The sequence below is a fragment of the Epinephelus moara genome, chromosome 3 (assembly GCF_006386435.1).
Source record: "Epinephelus moara isolate mb chromosome 3, YSFRI_EMoa_1.0, whole genome shotgun sequence".
Taxonomy (NCBI): Eukaryota; Metazoa; Chordata; class Actinopteri; order Perciformes; family Serranidae; genus Epinephelus; species Epinephelus moara.
The window spans coordinates 37217966-37236906 of NC_065508.1; the positions used below are offsets into that span (position 1 = coordinate 37217966).

General features: G+C 40.8%; 1 protein-coding gene across 8 annotated transcripts in view; it reads right to left on the reverse strand.

Annotated features, from left to right (window-relative positions):
* robo3 (roundabout, axon guidance receptor, homolog 3 (Drosophila)) overlaps positions 1–18941 on the reverse strand; it is a 210884-nt gene that overhangs the window by 43362 nt on the left and 148581 nt on the right. For 5 of the 8 annotated variants that reach the window (XM_050035350.1, XM_050035318.1, XM_050035301.1 and 2 more), the window contains exons 6-8: positions 17644–17771; positions 15075–15086; positions 629–753 (exon numbers count right to left, since the gene is read on the reverse strand). In XM_050035350.1, the coding sequence (XP_049891307.1) occupies positions 629–753; positions 15075–15086; positions 17644–17771 (265 nt within the window). The remainder of the gene's footprint in view (positions 1–628; positions 754–15074; positions 15087–17643; positions 17772–18941) is intronic. The other 3 variants (XM_050035341.1, XM_050035327.1, XM_050035309.1) reach the window with 1 other exon arrangement.

Sequence of the window (18941 nt, forward strand, 5' to 3'; positions counted from 1 at the left end):
ACATATGAACAATGATAAACACAGAAGCCAATTGGTGAATCATGAAGGAGTTTAGTATATGATCATGTGGTTTTAGACCAATCAAATTTCTGTACTGGCTGTGAGGTAAGGGATGTGTCTAACGTTGGATGTATTTTTTGTGTTGGGGTTCAAACACTTCAATAATAAAGGTGTTCTACACTATAGTGTTGCTTGAGCTTTGATGCTTCTATGACTCCCTTCTTCATGCACCATGTCAGTAGGTGAAGACGTATCAGAGCCCCGACATTACCTTAACTAAACAAAAAAAAACACAACTGGAACAGCTGACAACCACCATCTAATCTATTAAAAGTTGAACAATATATATGGCTATATGCAGTATATTCCTGTGATGTGCCCATTTGTAAAATTTCCTCATTCCCCATGGCTTCACTATTCTAACTCCTATTTATGTGATAGTACAGAACCTCCTATCACAAGTGGAAGCCGTGTTAACCACCAGGCCACCCTGCCACTCAAACTGCTTGCTCCAATACACCAACTGTCAGTCGCAAATTGACCATGAGACCTTGATGGATGCCTCAGAGGGCAGAAGCTGTGTCAGTTCCAGAGCTGACTTTAATACAAGTCACAAGAAGTGTCTTACCTGACTGCCTTCTTTTTGCCAAAAGACAGCTGGCGGAGGATTTCCTTTGGTGCCACAGAGGAAGGTGACGGTGCGACCCGGAGCTGTGATCTGGTCCCGTGGCCGAACTACTATCTGAGGGGGCACTGCAACACAGAGAATGGATAGAAATCGTCATCAGAGCACAATAGAATTTAAGTCTTTGTGTGTATGTTGAAGGGGCTTATTACAGTGACCATATGCCAGCAGTGGCATTAGCCTTTTTACACAGAGATCACACTATAAGGGCGCTACAAAGTCCCTTCTTTACACCTCCTATGCATTTTTACACAGAACCAAATGACAGCAGCAACATTCTGCTCCAGCGTGTGATTACAGACTGGATCACCAATCAAACAAAGCGTGACATGCATGACATGTAACACAGCAGTGTCAGCCTCTTGTATGACATAAAACAGCAGCAGCACTTTATAAACATAACAATGGCATAACATGGCAATAACAATCATTTACCCTCTCTGTTATATGGCAGCTGATCTCGTCCTCTGCTCGATAGGTAAGGAGCTCCCAAATCTAATTGTTTTCCCGATTTCCAGACATTTATGGTTGCTCTTCTTCTTCTTCTTGAGCTAGCCGCTAACAGCTACTTTTTAAATCTCCCACGGTGGGTCGCACGCGCAACACATTCTCAAAATGTCATACCTGTCCTGCCCATGGTCCTGTTTATACAGACACTGTTGCAGTGCTGTTACTACCTCCTGTGGCAGCTTAAAGGCGAGACCACTCTGTCTCCCATTCTGCGATTATACCTTGTATACAGCACAGCAAGATGGCATAACGACGAGACAGTCCCGCTTTGAACAGGCAGTGTAAAAGGGGGTATTGACTGTATTAACGGTACAGTTGGTAACTTTTATGAAAATAGCTTTGTGTCATATTTGCTGAAATTGTCACTTTATTCCTAAATAAATACATTAACCACATAATCATGTCCCTCCTCCCCCCAATGCCTTTAATGGCTTTTGCTAGAAGCAGACTGCAGTGCAGTCAGCAACAACTAGTCAGAGCCGAGGAGTCTCTAAGGCAGCTGCCAATCATGTCAATCAGTGTTTGGAAACTGCGGTTAAACTGTCAAATGAGGCACTGCTGATCAAATATAAATAACAGCATTGCCTATTTTTCACTTGAAATGTTTTCAGAAACACATTTTAGTGACTGTTTAGCTGTAAAATGAGAACGTTTGTCTGGCTGGTGGGCAGTGCTTGGTACTGAAGTTCAGCTGTATCTAACATGGCACCCAGGTCACAAACAGTGCGCTGCCTTGTCTGAAAGATTGATCACAGTTTTTGAGAAGTGATTTAAATGATTGACAGCTGTTTTAGAGACTCCTGGGCTCTGATTTGCTGTTTTCGTTTACATGCCGTAAGGCCATTAGGAATGTTTCAAGGCAATAGAGCAGGCAGGGGATTTTTATAATTTAGTATTATTTAGTACTGTGTGAATATAGTGACAGTGGGTCCACTCCATTTCAGTGCATCAATGCACTGCATAACATGTAATGGCGAGGGCCAGGAAAGCTGTTAGAATGGAGTGTAATCTGTCAGCCAGTGGCAGTAACCATGTAATTGTCAGCTGACAAAACATACAACAGTGTCGACCTTCAGGGCAAAAGCTATGGTAGCTTTCCTTGTTGACAAATAATTACCTGCATGGATGGTAATGTTCACAACATGATTTTATGTAATCCTGTGTGCCATTCATTAGTTCTCTGTCTTATCAATCTCCTTTGACTTGTTTGTGTTTATAGAGGCCATGTGGTTGTGGTGACGTATACGCCACTCTTACTGTTGAAATCTGCTGCCTCCAATAACTGTTGAATGGTGTGCAGACTCTGCCTACTCGGCGTGCTAATGGTGCGGACCCAGTTTCAGCAAATGTGAAAAAAAGTAGCTGTGTTTTTTATGAGACTTACCATCTGTAGCTTTAAAGGGGAACTTGTTATAAGTTTTCTAATGTTCTATCATATATATACTATAATGTTACAGTGTCAGATGTTCAGTACTTTACTTTTCTCAAGTCATTACCCTGGCTACAAAGACAATGCAGAGATGTAGAGATTGCAGATATAGTACTGAAGACCTGAAAAAGCTGACCAATCAGAGCAGACAGGGCTTTTTCAAGATGGTGGCTTACAGAGAGTGCTACAAGAGAGTCTCAGTCAAAAGGTGAGAACAGGTGTTTCAGCACAGTATGAGGCAGAAAAAGTGTTTTGTGAACATCAAAGCATGTACACATGTTCTAGTAGAAACCCAAAATACAAATATGAACGTAAAAGTGAGGATAACAGGTCCCATTTAAGCCGTGACAGCCAGGCCACCAGTGATGACAGCAACTCATAACTGACAACTCTCTCACTCGCGCTCTCTCTGTCTCTTTATCTGTTTCTCACACACACACACACACACACACACACACACACACACACACGCACACACACACACACGCACACACACACACACACGCACACACACACACACACCAACACTCAAACACCGACACTAAAGGCCACACGTGGGACGAAGGTTTAAAAGAAAGTATAAATATGTAAATATGAAGGTTTTTTGATGTAGAGGCAACAAAGTCAAGAGAAGTTTCTCTATCAAACACAGCATCACCCTGCTGTTACTCTATTATCAGCTGCTACTTGCTTTTAACACTCACTATGATCAAATGTACATTATGCCCAAATATTCAATCAAGGCTGCCGGTGATTAAATATTTTAACATAAGAGGATTTTATGTCAAGTAGATGTCAAGGCAAGAGAGGGGAAAAGGCCAAAGCAGACAATGACAATAATGATGTTTAATAATGAACCAGTCTTTTTAAATTCATATATAAAATGTTCTTATTTGAAGTTACTTGAGAAAAAAAAGAATCCATTAAGTGACACACAGTTTTAGCAGCAACTATTGACGTAATATTTTTTCACACAATAAACAACATCAACTTTAATCTTTCCTTTACTATAAAATTAGTAATGTAGTCTCCAAAGCCAGGGCAGTGTTTGCTTTTTGCTCCCACTTTCAGAGTTCTAGACACTCAGGAACAGTAATTGCATTTCACCAGGAGAAACCTGGGACTACATTTAGTTCCTCTAGGACAGTAACAGGTGGAAAAAAAACAACCTTTATGACCGCAGAAACTTCCCCCGCGAACTAGGAGCCTGTCGAGGAACTAATTTTGTTTTGACCACAGGGACCAAGCTCCAAATTCAATTCCGGGGACATTCTTTTGCCCCCAAAAAGTCCCTCATCAGAAGGTAGTACTTACTGAAAGTACAGGAACTTTGGGGGTGGGGCTTGCAGTGCTGAACATTTCTGATTGGCCGATTACTTGCAGGAAACATTCATGGGATAGTTTTGTTGTTCTTTATGCATCGACATCAACACATCAATATAGAGCCTACGAAAGATATACCGATAATGAAATCCAGGCCTTATTAAGCATTTATGGCAGAGATGAAATCAAATGGGAAAAACAGGACTTCTCACTAAAAATAGGCTATAGACTCCTTTCTTTCCCATTGCCATTAGTCCAGAGCTATGTCCACGGCTCTGCAGCAGACGAGTCCACCTTTCTATTTTGTTTTTTGTTTGTTTGTTTTTGCTGGCGTGTCACATTCAACATCATAGACAGGCTGGAAAACAGGATAGTAAACAGTAGAAAGTAGCATGGGGGCCAGTGAAAATGTTACAGTGGTATATCGCTTACTTATTCAGTCTCTCTTTCAAATTCAGTGCAGACTAATTTGGATTGTTGTTTGAGCGCTGCTTGGGCAGAGATGGCCAGTATTTTGTGACAGTGTGTCACCGCTCATCGACTGGGCTAAAATATTAGCGCAGTCTCTAGTAGTATTTCCATCACTGCCGATTGGAGCCGTAGCCGATAAATACCTGTGACTACTGCCAAATTATTTGACTGGGAGTGAATGCAGATTGTAACATTTCCTATTACATACAAAAGCCAGATTTTAGCAAGTGTTAGTGGGGGTTTTTTTAGTAGGAAAAGGACTTCACTGTATGTTGCAGGGTAGTATGGACTTGCATCGACATTTGAAGCGGAGTGTAAAGTATATTGAATGTAAAAACAATGTTGTTTGCCCCTTGATAAGTCAAAAAAGGAGAAAATGTGTAAGAACATGCTGAGACCACCAGTGAGCGAGAGCAACAGAGGGAGCTGTGATTGAGAGAGGTAGCAGGTGAACTACAGAGAGGGAGAAGCAATGAGAGAACAAAGCAAGAGAGCAAGAAAAACAAAGCTTAATTTGATAATTGTTTTACCATGTACTTAACAGAAATATGTTAACACAAAGCCTCAACAAGTGTTGGATTTGGACGCAGGCATTCTGGAGTCTTCAGGCTCCCTTTCCTCTCCTGCATGTCTCATTTGCCTCCATTCATTACATTCATCAGAGTCACGCAACAAACATGCCTAACAAACATGCACATACCTCAGTCACTTGTAATCCATTTTCACACTTATTTTTCTAATATTCACAAGCCCTTGGATGCCAACAGGAATGTGCAAATGGGACTTTCAGCTGCTGGCTGCATTCCTAAATTTAGTGCCTCCTACCTGGAACTACTATTACAAGGATAAGGATACAACATAGATCATCTGTGTCCTTGATTTGTTTGGCTTTGATTGATGCCTATTGGTTAAGCTATATGCTAAGATAATCAATCTCCAATGCTTGGGTGGAGAGCCTATCGAGAAGGCAACCACACAGGAACCTAAATCCGGGTTTGTGGGTCACCTTTTTGATCCCAGGCACCAGGCTAATCAGATGTCTGTGAGCATAGATGGAGGGCAGGGGTGGGAAGTCTGTGTTTGTGTCCTCACACACACACACACACACACACACACACACCTCTTTGATTTCTATTGATTCTGTAGCAAGTGACAGGCCTTCCTCCACAGGGGATGTGAATGCATAATGATGCCCTCCACCAGTCCTAATTGATTTCTCATCTTCCCACCTGATCTCCTGCTTCTCTTTCATTCTCTGTCTCAATTAGCATTGAGAGAAACTGAGAGAAAGAGAAAGACGGGGAGGAGGAGAAGCTTCCCAAAGAATAGAAAGACAAATAACAGAAAAAAAATACTCACCAGCTAAAGAGAAAGAATAAAAGGCGAGTTTCCATCCACATTCTTTATGTGATAGTTAAATTTGCACAAAGGAAAAACAAAAATTTCAGAACACTGAAAAGTCATAATGCACCCTGACATTTGCTGCAGAGCTTCAGGAATACCCCAACCATTGCAGTTTTTAAATCCAAACTGTAAACCATAGTGTTCTCAAGCAGTTCTGGTGTAAGTTAATTGTTACGCCTTTTCCACTAAAATTAGTGCGTGTACACTTTTTTTTTTTTTTTTTTTAAACATGAGTAAACCTGCTAACAAGGCCATATTTCCATTGCCAGTAGACCAGAAATGTGAACACTTCTCTGCGGCAAACAAGTATGCCTCTGGGTGAGTGTGCTGGGTTTTTTGGTGTTTCACATAATAAGTAACAGACAGGCCAGAAAACAGGATAGTAAACAGTAAAAAGCAGCATTGAGGCCTGTGAAACCTTTACAGAGGTTACTTTTTTGATATATCTTTATATAGCTTTATATAGATATATCTTATTCAGTCTCCCTTTCAAACTTTGTGCAGACTGATCTGGATCGATGTTTGAGCGCTGCTTGGAAGGAGACAGACAGTATTCTGTGGTGGCGCATCATTGCATCTCGCTGGTAGAGGGGCAGACTCAGCACGTACTAATTTTTTTTTTTGTACAGTGGAAAAGGGGCTAGAGACAAGGATTTTTTTTGGTGAGATTTATTTTGCTTATGTCAAAGTTTGAAAGAAAATGAGAAAAAAAAGAAAAAAGAAAAAGTTTGGTGAAAGAGAGAAATGTTGTTTGTGGTTGTATTTTTTTTTCTCACTAAGGAAAATATGTGCAAGATTATTCTCATTGTCCTATGACTTTATTTTTTATTTTATTTTATTATTTATTTTACGTAACATACGTACAAAAGTAGTGAAGTCTCTGCTCGAACACATCTCCCAGCTGAAACTATGGGCAGTAATGCAAAACATTTCTCAGTAGCTAATACTGTCACAATCCTCAATTCCTCTCAAGCAGCAAGGCTTTCTCTCTGTGCTTCTTTTTACTCTACTACTCGTTGGGTTGTTTTTGCCAAACCTCACCTCAGTTAGTTTGTGACTTGCAGCTGTTTGGTTTATTTTTACTAAAGTTTATACAGAACTTAGCCCACTACAACTGTTGCAGTGGTAAAGGTACACACGCTCTGACCATCCTGCTATGTTGATTTGAATGGCAGTGTCTACTTTCATTCTATTCTAACTTCTCACAGCACCTTGAACCTCTCTGTGTGTAAAATGTGCTTTTTGAATAAAAATTCCTTGCTTTGGGGTTTCTTGCATACAGCTGGCCATGTTGTTGTATGTGCTCCTTACAATATACTCTAGTTGACACACACGCAAACATGCAACAACTTGCCTTTCCTTTCAATTTGCAAAGCCAATGATGGATTAAACGAGTGATGGAAAGATACCTAGTGAGAGAAAAAAACTGACCATGACAGGTATTATGATGTGTAACTTTGCTTCAATTTATCAGCCCAAAGCAATTACATCTTGAGAAATGATTGCTGACATTAGTTAGCTCAGAGGAGGATGTTGTCTCTTACATTTTGTTGAGAGGGTTAGAGTTTGATTAAATCCTTATAGGGAGAGAAAGCAGCAGGCAAGATAAAAAAAAATAACAAGATAAACAGAGCAGCAAAAATTAAGGGTCAAGCCAGAAAAGCTAGCATTGAAAGCAGGTGAGTATCAAGTATTGAAAATTTGTTTTACGTGAAATGTTGTCTCTACCTAGCCCCCCTCTCTTTGTGACTTGTCTGTTTCCTGTAATCACTAAGCTCAGATGAGTATTCAAGCTTCATTTAATAACCCTGCATAAACGTTTTGATCCCCTGCCTTGGGAATTGCCCTGCCCTTTGCCGTCCTTAAGACTGCTTCCACCACTGGCCCCATCACACAGCAGGAGGAGATCCATGTGTCAACCTCAAGATAAATCACAGCTAAGGGGGCCTTGGCCACAGTGGGCAGGGTCATGTCATGGGATTGAAGACGCAGCCCCCCAGTAACCCTAAAGGTCAAAGCCCAACGATGCTCCCTATGTTTCGGATGTGAACCACAACAGTGCAATACAGGCTGGTGGCACTGAACCCCTGCCTTCACTTCCCAGCTACCGTAAGGACAGGCTTCCTGTCAAGACTGATGCAAGGCCTGAAATATTAAAGAAATGCAGTGTAATACATACTTCTTATGTAATGCAACTCCCGGCTTGTGCACATACAGATGTGATAAACACACCAGAGAAAAGACATTGTATAAGAACATCATGCTAAACAGGTCATTTTACAAAAACTTGTCAACACCTGAACATTTTCCCCTCGCGCCTGACACATCGCCATAACTTTGACCCAAATACAGTGACAGCTTGGAATATTCAGGCTATTAAAATGCCGTTTTTGGTGCGCTACGCAGCCCTGTCTGGAGAATAACAATGTTTGATTTGAGGAGGCAAGCCGGCACATTGCCTGAGGCTGTAATAAATAATTAGCAATAATGGGTGCACTCGGCGCGACACTGAGCTTTAGATTTAGGGCAGAGAGAGACATTAGCATCCTCACATGGGGTAGAAGCAGGGAGATGGATTGTAACAGAGCAGCTGAAATATACATGACAAAAATCAGCAAACAATGCCTGCATGTCATGGAAGCTATTTGCACAGCACGTTGCTTGTACAGTAGGTTGGTATTCTGGGTTGCTAGCTTTAAGGTATGACAGCTTTTATTGTTCAAAGTGCCGTTAAAAAGGACAGAAAGAGTGTCACTGCTTATCAAACACCACCGAACCTTAACTTTCCAATTTCATAAAGTATATAACCAGATCTACAAAAATGATGGCACATAAACTGATAACTGCGAGAGGCTGTGTCAGGGAGGTAAACTGGGGAACATCTAAATAAAGAATGAAACACTTGAGACAGGAATTTAAAGGAGCCTGGAGACTTCTTTTATATGCTGGATATTGCCGGAACTGGAGAACACATAACAAGGCTAACATGCCAAGAGGAAGCAAAAATAAACAAGACCTGCAAGTTAAACTTCCACAGCTTTTACGATAAAAGAGTCAAACTGCAGAAGGAAAGTATTGTCTGAGTGTGAAGTGCGTGGTCTCTTTGAATACTTGTGTGTGTTTCTGTGTGATGGGAATTAAACATTCTCTTAAATCCTGCAAAAGTGAAGTCATTTTGGCCAATCCTTACTTTTTACATTGGCCATTTAAAGTTAACCCTTTAAACGTAGTGTTAGAAAAGGTGGTGAACGTTAGAATTACTTTATGATGGCATCAGATGACACATAATTTAGAGGGTTCTATAGCAGGTGATGTAATCAGGTTCTGCCACATCTTGGCAGAACACAATATCAGACTACAAATTTTATCTTAAGGAATATTAGCTTGTAGCGTTCTTCATGCATGGCATCCATTGGTGATCAGGCAGGAGCAGCCAGAGAAACTCCCAGGATGAAGTATGTCAACATCTATGGTGCAGGTTTGAGGCTACCTATACATATGTTATATGTCACACTAGAGACTGACAGTGTTGTGTTACTTGCCATGCCCATAATACCTCTTGTGCTTTCGTAATGGCGGCATGTTGTCTAATATCACACACTGGTGCGGCACTATGCCCCCATTTTTTGTTCTTTGGAAAAAAAGCAAAGGGACTTAGTAGCGGCCCTATCACGTGATCTCTATGAAAAAGGGCGTTTGTCATGCTAGCCAACAGAAGGCACAGCAAATGTGACCTGCTAGGTGTCCAAGACCAAGAAATGGTTTTTCATTTTGTCACCATTTTTGTGCCCTGCACTCATTCTCAATTCGGACGTCCCATGTCTGCTGCATCTGGCCATTTTAGGGATATGTCATGTATTTTGATCCCAAAGCAGTATCTGGGAATCATGCTCATATTCCATGCGAACAGAGGTAGCGTGCCCTTTATGGAGCGAGGCAGAAAGTAAGGGTGTGGAGGTTGGGGTGTTAGATGGGAGTGTAGTGAATTTGACTTAAATGCAGGAGGCAGGAGATGGTGTCATATAATGTTTTAGTTTCCTAACCTTACCATACCTTATTTGCCATAAGCACAATCTTTGCTAACCTAGTATACTTTAACCTAGTATAGCCAAAAATTTGGCATTGATGGGTATTGGGGGGTTAGGGTTGTCCAATATTGAAGTTCTTGTCTGCTGACAGGGTTGCTGATCCCAGCTTTAGAAGTTTGGGAGGGAACATAATCAATGGAAGATACTCATGAACTAAATACAGCAGACAAATGTTTCAGCCAACTCAGCTGCTCACCACATACTGTGTTCCCACTAAGACAGATCAGAGTGTGCCATTTGTTCCACTGCTGTTGTATGAAAACCGTGTGTATTGCTCAATCACATAGCAAAGGCAGACAAAGTGTTTACAACCAAAAGCATCTTACCTCCCCCAACCCCCCTAAATGCACAATTGACGTGCGATTTGCACCAACATACTGAAGCTATCACACACAGGGGAACACAAATACACACACACACTCCCAGCAGGAGTTCCTCAGGGGCTTCGATGTGACAGGCAGCTGTCACAGTCCCACGCTGATGCAGACAGCCTGTTTCACACACATACGCTTGAGTAAACACACTCTCACGCTGCTGCTGCTGCTGCTGCTGCTGCTGCTGCACGAGTCTTCAGCTTCATCATTTATACAACACTCTCTCTCTCTCTCAGACGCATACACATTTTTCCTGATGCTGTTTCCATTCTGAAGTGATGATTGAGGAGGTGGTTATTTCGTAATGAATTCTATCAGGACCATAATTCATCTATGCTTTTATTTAATTTGGAGTGGGACCTTTGTTCCCAGAACTCCTCCTTGTTTATCCAACATCAATATATGAATTGGAGGGCTGGTACAGCTTTTAATAGGCTAAGTGTAAGTTATAGAAGCAGCTATGCAATTATTTGTTTTTATAATGTCATAGCTCCCACAAGTTAACCCTCTGTACGAGGTACATGATATAAAAATTCTATTGCATAAAATTCATGGGAAGGTCATCCTGACTCCTGTCTGTACATGTGCTTTACAAAGCATGATTTATCAACATGTGTGCTACAACCTGCAGTTGTTTTCCTTTTATGTACCATTTTCTTCTTTTGTCCTTCCCCTATCCTTGCCTCTTCATTCCCCAAAGCTGGCTGCACATTTAATGCCCAGACACACCAAACCCACATCAAAGAACTAGTTGTGCCGAAGGCCTGCTGTTGCGTCACCTCACCTAGCCTGTGTTTTGGCCAAAAAGTTGCACATGAACACACCACAAACATTACAATCAACAGCCAACTAGCACATACGCTCTGCGCCTGCGTGAGAGGAAATCAGTCATCATACTAGCAGGCAGCGATAGTCTTTATTCTTCATTCAAAATTGAAAACCGGGAGACTGATCTTGTCAGTCCTTTCACTAGTTAGCCAATTAGCACATTAAAAACACAACCAGATGTTGAAAGAATAAATTATGTCTACCGTGAGCCAGTAAACAATAACACAAACAACTACGAATAGTTTCTGTAAAGAGCTCAATGGTTTTAAAAAAAAAATCTTAACTTATATAATAAGTTTGTTTTGATCTCCCTCCTTCTTGACTTTAGTTATTTGTTTACTTTCCTTTACTTTCATTTCTCTTCTCGTCCGCTGAGCTGAACTGACAATTAGAGTGATTTCTCTCACTGACAGGCTTTGCCATCTATGACAAAGATTCAACATGCTGGATCGGCCGGAATAAAACAAACAACTACGGCCAACTAGTACCCAATGCTGCAGGACACACCAAAAGACTCGGGTGACAGAGGCTCCTTGACATCCCAACACTGACCAACAGCCGACCATCAGCTCGGTGTGTCTGGGCCTTTACAGACAGGACTGACTCAAGTTGACAGGACACACAGCCAGTCCTGAGGCCTGTTTACAGAAACTTCCTAAGTCTAAAATCCTATCTGCTCTCAGTTACACATGACATTGAGGATTTTTGGTATTACAAAGACTTAGGGTAGGAATTTCGCTATTACAGAGCTGTCCTAAGTTAGGGATTTACCATGTTAGGAATCCTAAGTTAGGATAGAGTAGACCCTGTGCTAAACTCAAAACAACTAACAAAAATGGCACAGGTACTGTTGTTAGGTCTGTATGTTAATGACAGTGAAGATGGGGACCATCATGAACACTGAAATATGGCTGAAGGGCTGCTGTAACCGTATGACAACACTTTAATTTCAATAAATAGCTCTAATCAAATAATTAATTAATTCAAATAATTGAGAAGAAAACTTCCTGAAAAGGTGGGGTGTCTTTTCCAACATGATAACTGCCTGTGACACATTGTGGCTAAAACTGAACGCCCATCTTTTTTTGTCCATTATAGCGAACTAGCTAGTCAGTGACAAGAGAGCCGATGATATTATGTCTGTCCATCTTGAGCCTACTGGTACACTATAAAAGCTACAGCCATGACAGGATGAGTGCAGACTGAAGAATCAAATTTACACTTTTACGATTTAGGAGCTAGGATTTCTTAAGTTAAGATAGGAGGTCTGAGACAGGGTAGGACACAGCCATGAATCTGGGAATTCCTTGTGTAATGGGAAAATAGGATTTTTTTTTTAATCTTTGAAACGTCAGTTAAGACAGGACAAGCATATATTTTTTTTCTGTAATGAGGCTCCTGTTCTGTACTTTTTATTTAGTAAGCAATCCCAATATAATATATAGCAAATAAAGGGTTGCACTCAATCAGTACGTTTACATGCACAGTTAAGTAGAGTGACGATTATAACTTGGCTAGGCCATTTAATTGGACTGCTGTCCTTGTCCCAGTATACAAGCATGGGAGGGGAATTGATTTGTTGACCAAAGTATTTAAGACTCAACTATGAAAGGTGGCGATATGCCCCCTTTCAGCTTGTTAGCACTGGACCTTTTTCTGGTTGACCTATTACGTCACAGACCAAACAATCAACAAACAAGTTAGCTACGGTTAGCTGGAGGCAAACTGTTACCATAGTGGACAACTTTCCAGCTCTGTACATTTCAGATGACACAGCAGGAACTGTGTCTCTTTGTCTGTCCAAAAATGCACAGAACTGGATGATTTCGCCATGTTGTTACTGGCTTCTTCTTCTGTTATGCATTTAATGCTATTCAATTTCCAGGTCAAAGCCTGGGTCAGAAACTGTGGTGCATGCACAGAGCAACTGTACACGCAAGAGTAATTTGACTCCCAATCACATTATCTGGGTGTGTTAGTCTGACATGGAGAAATTCAATTCAGTACGACTGAAGTCGGTCTAACATATTCACATGTATTTTAAAAGACTGCTTTTAGTCGGACTAACACAACAAATCTATTTTCTCTTGTGTCATGTAAACATACTGAGTTACTCCAGGAGGCAATAGGGCACACTTGAAAGCAAATGGGAAACTAGACCAAATTACTGTTTTAGATCATCATTCCAGCTAGGTCTCTCTGGAGTCTTGTGCCCCCCTGCAGTGAGAGGACTGACGTGTTCCAGTTCATTTGTCGCTGTTGCCCTCAGCCCTCTTCAGAGTTTCCTGATGGCTATCAGGCATGTTTGGTAGCACACAGTCTTGTAGTGGAAACGATCAAATGAGCCACTTTGTTTTTCTGACGAGCGTCAACATGGAAATCATGGCTAGGTAATGTGAGATGTTACTGATGCCATCTAACATGCATCAAGCCTGATTTGTGCTATAGAAAAAAAGAGTGCATCAGATGAAAAGAAAAAATACTCAGATTCTCCTCTCTGCACTCCACACCAACCTGTCCCATTTATTCACACTGGCCTTTGCCCTTGTCTGAAGAAAATATTCTATTGCTATTGCAATCTATTTAGCTGATTCTTTGTTGTTAACAGATGTAGGGCCTAATGTTAGAGTCACACGGGTTAAGACAGGTTTATTTCATGTAGTGTGGACTGATGTGGGATTATTCACACCATTTGCTCTTATTTGTCCGTCCTCTGCTACAGAGATGTGTTTCTGTAATAGACATAAATCTGTTGTTGCTCTCTGCCAGTGTGTATCATAGCTTAAAAGTGTTATTTCATCCCTCTCAATTGCCCCTGCCTACGCATTATGTGAAGTGACTGAGAGGCGAGAAAGATGAAAAGTTAGAGTGGTGTCAACCTTTAAAGCATCAAGGCCCTTTCAGATATGGAAATGTACAGTGAAGAGTCAAAACCCACGGACATACACAAAGACGACACGTCCTCTAAACACACACTCCCCTTTGTTGTGTAACCTAAACTGTTCCTGAAACCCATCATTTACACTCCCTACTCTTTATTCCATTTCTGTTGATGCGAAGGTAGTAAGAGGGCTGGTCTGACAGCCCATTTCTCAGACACCTGTGGAAAAATTGCAACTCCTTTCCTCAATTTCATGTTTGTCTTCCAGGAATGCCAATGAAAAGCTCCTGCACTGTAATACATTGCTGTGAAGAAACAATATTTTCCCTTCCAGGGTAAAAAGGTCTACTTTTGCAGCTTTGGTATTTCTCCATTTCACGACACACATGAGATTGTGCCTCAATTCAACTCACAGCTTTTTGCAATTTAATCAACATAAGTACACACACAATTAGAAATGATATCATGCCCAAGCAGATGGTGTTATATGATGAGTTTGTCAGCTTCCAAACTACGCTGCTCTCTTAGCTGTAAAATGACTATTTTTCAGAGTACAGAGGCACTGTTTTTCCAGCGAGAAAATTAAATTGTCAGCACATACATGATTAATCAGCATGTTAGTGCAGCACTACGAATTATTTTAAATTATTTTATAGTGTGTGGGATATTTAGGATTTTGTTTGGTGTAATTCCCTTTTTATTCCATGTATTCAGGAGCTGAGTACTAAACTTAATATGGTATTGATGGAATCTTTTTCTTTGTAGTAACGGAAGCTCTAACTAGATGCTTTAAAGCATGACTGGAGTGCAGTTGTGCAAAATCAAAAGCCTACTTCCAGCGCCTCCAAAGGTACTTAAATACTAATTGACTATTCTCTATTACTAATTGGCCAAAATAAAAAAAGTAAGAGTGGTAGTGGTTGTCTCCAACATGGCAACATGGTCTGTATCTGTATTCCTCTCTCTCTCATATTACGTCTCTTTCTCTCAGACACACACACACACACACACACACACACACACACACACACACACACACACACACACACAGATATAAGATGGGATGAAATGGAATACTCACTGGATGGGCCGACTGCGATGGAGTGATGCAGAAAGGGATGGAAAAGAAAAGAGGAAAAGAAGAGATGAATGAGAATGAGATGATGAGTTCATGATGAACAGTGGTAATGGATGAAATATTTCAACAAGACAGAGCGAAACTTTGGAGCACCACAGCCGCTCAGGTCTATTCAACATGAATAATCACTGAATGTGAATGGACTGAAGTGAAACTGTCTGCTATTTAAATGAAGTGGTCCCAAAAGAAAGGAACAGTGGGCGAGTGGGAGGAGGAATGATGAGCTGAATGTGGACATACACGTGGAGATAAGAGGCAGCGTTCTGATTGATCCGTGGTTTTAAACAGGGGGGGGGGGCTAATACTGCAGCTGCATGCACCAACCCACAATCAATCTCCATTTGCCTAACAGCTGCTGCTGGAAATGACTTCTTCATTCTGCTGCAAAATTCTATTAATAAAGCGCATTTCTGCATGTGCAGGAGTGTGTACATGTGTGTTTTGTGTGTTTGTCAGTGCACGCATGTGGACGTAGTATGTCAGCATTAATGTCCTGACAGATGTTAGGAATGTAAGTACATACTGGAGGGCCGGCCCACTGAATTAACTGTTACTGAGTAAAACTCTAAATATTCTCTTTTATCATCACAAATGACAGATTTCTCTTCCGAGTGCCTCTCTTCAAGGGACTGACTTTATTCTAATGCAATTTCAGGGCTTTTTGATCTTAGCTCTCTCTCCAGAGGGATGACGAGTCGGTGCTTGAAAGAAACTTAAAAATCCATTTTTCTTTTTTTTCCTCTCTTATAGTTTCAGTTAAGAGCATGTTAGCAGTGGCATTATGGGGAGTTTTAACCAGAGACACTGTCTATCTCGCTGTCTCTTCAATGATTTTTCTTCTTAAAGGCTATATCGTATGAACATTGTGGACATTGAGGACACTATTCAACATGATCTTAAAGCTGTAGTAGGTCATTTTTATTATAGTAACTTTTTGTCATATTTGCTGAACATGTCACTACATCCAGACTCTGGGTGTAACGGTTCACAAAATTCACGGTTCTGTGCGTTTTCAATACAGCAAAAAAGTATAAATGCCAGAGAACATTCTTAGAGTCTTAACATTTTTAAATCATTAAAACTAACTTCACAAAGTACGATGTTTTTTTTACATTGAGCAGTGACGGAGCTATACATGAGTGACAGAAACAGCTCCTTATAAAATATAAAATGTGGCATTGTAGTTACAAACAAATACAAAAGAAGAAGCAATTCTGTTCTACTAACCATCTTGCGACAAGCTAGCTTAGCGTAGCTGCCTCCCAGTGTGTCTCACAGGAGTAGAATGTTCTGGGGGAGACAGACAGCATGTTGCCTGTCCTGTGGCACTGAGAACATTCTATGAAGCACTGTTTAAGCTGTATATCTTATTTTCCAAATGTAATAGGATACTTTAATTTAGCGCTCGGTTTGTAATGTGTACCGAACCGAAAGCCTCGTACCAAACGCTTCAATATGTGTATTGTTACACCCCTAATCCAAATATAAGACAGACAGTCTGTTAAAAAAACAAGACCCCTCCACTTGTTTTGCCTCTAATGGTATTTGCTCAAATCTACAGTGGCTTACAGAAAGCAACCAATCAGAGCTGAAGAGTCTCTGTCGCAGCAATCACATCAATCACTGCTTGCGAACTGCAGTCAACTGTCAAACTAGGCAGCACTGATCAAATATCAATCAGGATTCTGTTACTGCATTGCCTATTTCTCACCTTAAATGTTATCAGGAACATATTTTGGTTACTGTTTAGCTGTTAAATGAGAAAGCCCTATGAGGCAATAGAGTAGGCAGAGGTGTCGGATTTTTTTCCACAGATTATCTATCTCATGTTCTACAGTTTGGACATAGTGACAGTTTCAGCAAAGCTTCGTTTTTTGTTTTTTGTTTTTTTTATAAAAGGTACCAACTACAGCTTAAGAGAAAACCGACTTGATGGCAAATCTTCCATGAAAGCTACCAAATGTAATTCACCGAAAAAAATCAGAATCAGACTCTGGAAGAACAGTTAAATAAGAGCATGCTGGTAGGTGAGATGTTTCGTGATGCATCATAGCAAGGCTGTCCATCTGTGCAAATAATTTACTCATCTATTCAGTGTTAAAATCAAATTTTCTGCCAGTGCAGAACTGCCTCCACAGAAATTCCACTTGTTGGATGATATGTATTGAAATAAAGCAAGTTAAGACCTTTTGTAGTTGGTGGCAGATTTCTACCTTTCTGTTATTGAGAAAATGATACTATCAAATTTATCAGCATATTGGGAAAAAGTAAAAACATTGTGTCATTTTTTTTATATATTTCTCACACATAATATTAAATGAAATGAGTTGCTACAACGATTTGTTTTTGTGATTTACACATTTTGCAAATCCACTTGTATTCATTCTCAAAATTTAACAGCTCCATCATGACTGAGCAGCCAGCTGGCACTGTCAGTAAGTGCAGCTGGGATCTCAGTAGCTTGAACAACAAACTTTTACTAAAACATTTCTGATGCATGCTCATGTCTCACCGTGCACTTGCAGGGTGCCCGATGCTTCGGCTTTGCCCACGCTGTTCTCTGACACGCAGGTGTAAGTGCCCTCGTCCTCACCTCGAACCTGGGTCAGACGTAGACTGTTGTCGCTGCGGATCTCAAATCTGGAAAGACAGTGATGCACGAGACTTTTTTGAAAACTCCCATTGTTTCAACATTCAAGCTCATTTTATATGTCCCTTCGAGCAAACTGCAAAGTTATCTGCTCCATTAAACCTTTAAAAATGCAAGAGAGCAAAACGTAGAGCTGTCAGGCTAAGAACTAAGCTGTTTTTTGTACTATATGAAAAGTTGACATAATGCAGTTGGCAGTATGAGATTTGGTTTGGTAAATCTCGGATTATTGTCCTGTATAGCTTTCAGCACCCTGTGTAGATGTGAATCCTGCTGACAACAAGGGAACATTGACTGCATTTTCCCCGAGGGATCATTAAAGTTTCATCCAGTCAGATCCACAAAGGCTCTCACAGTACCTCAGTAACTGTGTTACCCTGCAATACCACCATGACTGTTAACACTTACTATCACTGGTATTATTACTATTACTGTCTAACAGCTATATGACAAGTTCAACAGCTGTTTAATGAATATGTTGCTTAGCATTTTGATGATTGTCTCTGTACTTCCTGTACAAGCTGCTATGCAATATGAGGCAAACATTTTGATTCCTGGAATAACCGCTTATCCTGTTAGGGGTTGCTGGTGTGCTGAAGCCTATCCCAGCTGGGCAAGAGGCGGGGTACACCCTGGACAGGTCGCCAGACTATCACAAGGCTGTGAACGCTGCAGTCTGTTGATTGGTCAGTAGCAGACGGTCACTCTTGCTCAGTGCTGAGTTGTGGCTGGTTTTGAGGCTTAGTAGTGAGAAAAAAATCATTTAATTCACTAAGGTTACTGCCGGCAAATTTTAAGGTGGAACACTTACTTGTAATGTTACTCAACACATGAATTGATGATGTGCATCCATCAGCACACCTTAAATGGCAATACGACAACTTTGACCATCCCATTAGTTTTTATTGTTTCTCTGTGATGACAGGCACTTTGAGTAATGAGTGGATCTTCAATCATTTAAGAAATATATATATTCATTTCGACTAGATTATGTGAATTGCTTATATTATAATCCTCACTCAGAGAAAAAAAAAGCATCACGGAGCGTTGTTCCTGTGGGCTACAGCAACACTAAACCCCTGCTGAGAAGGACTAAATACACAAACCTGCTATTTTCGAGACAGACTCTCACTACAGGCTGTTCTATTTTGTTCTGAAAA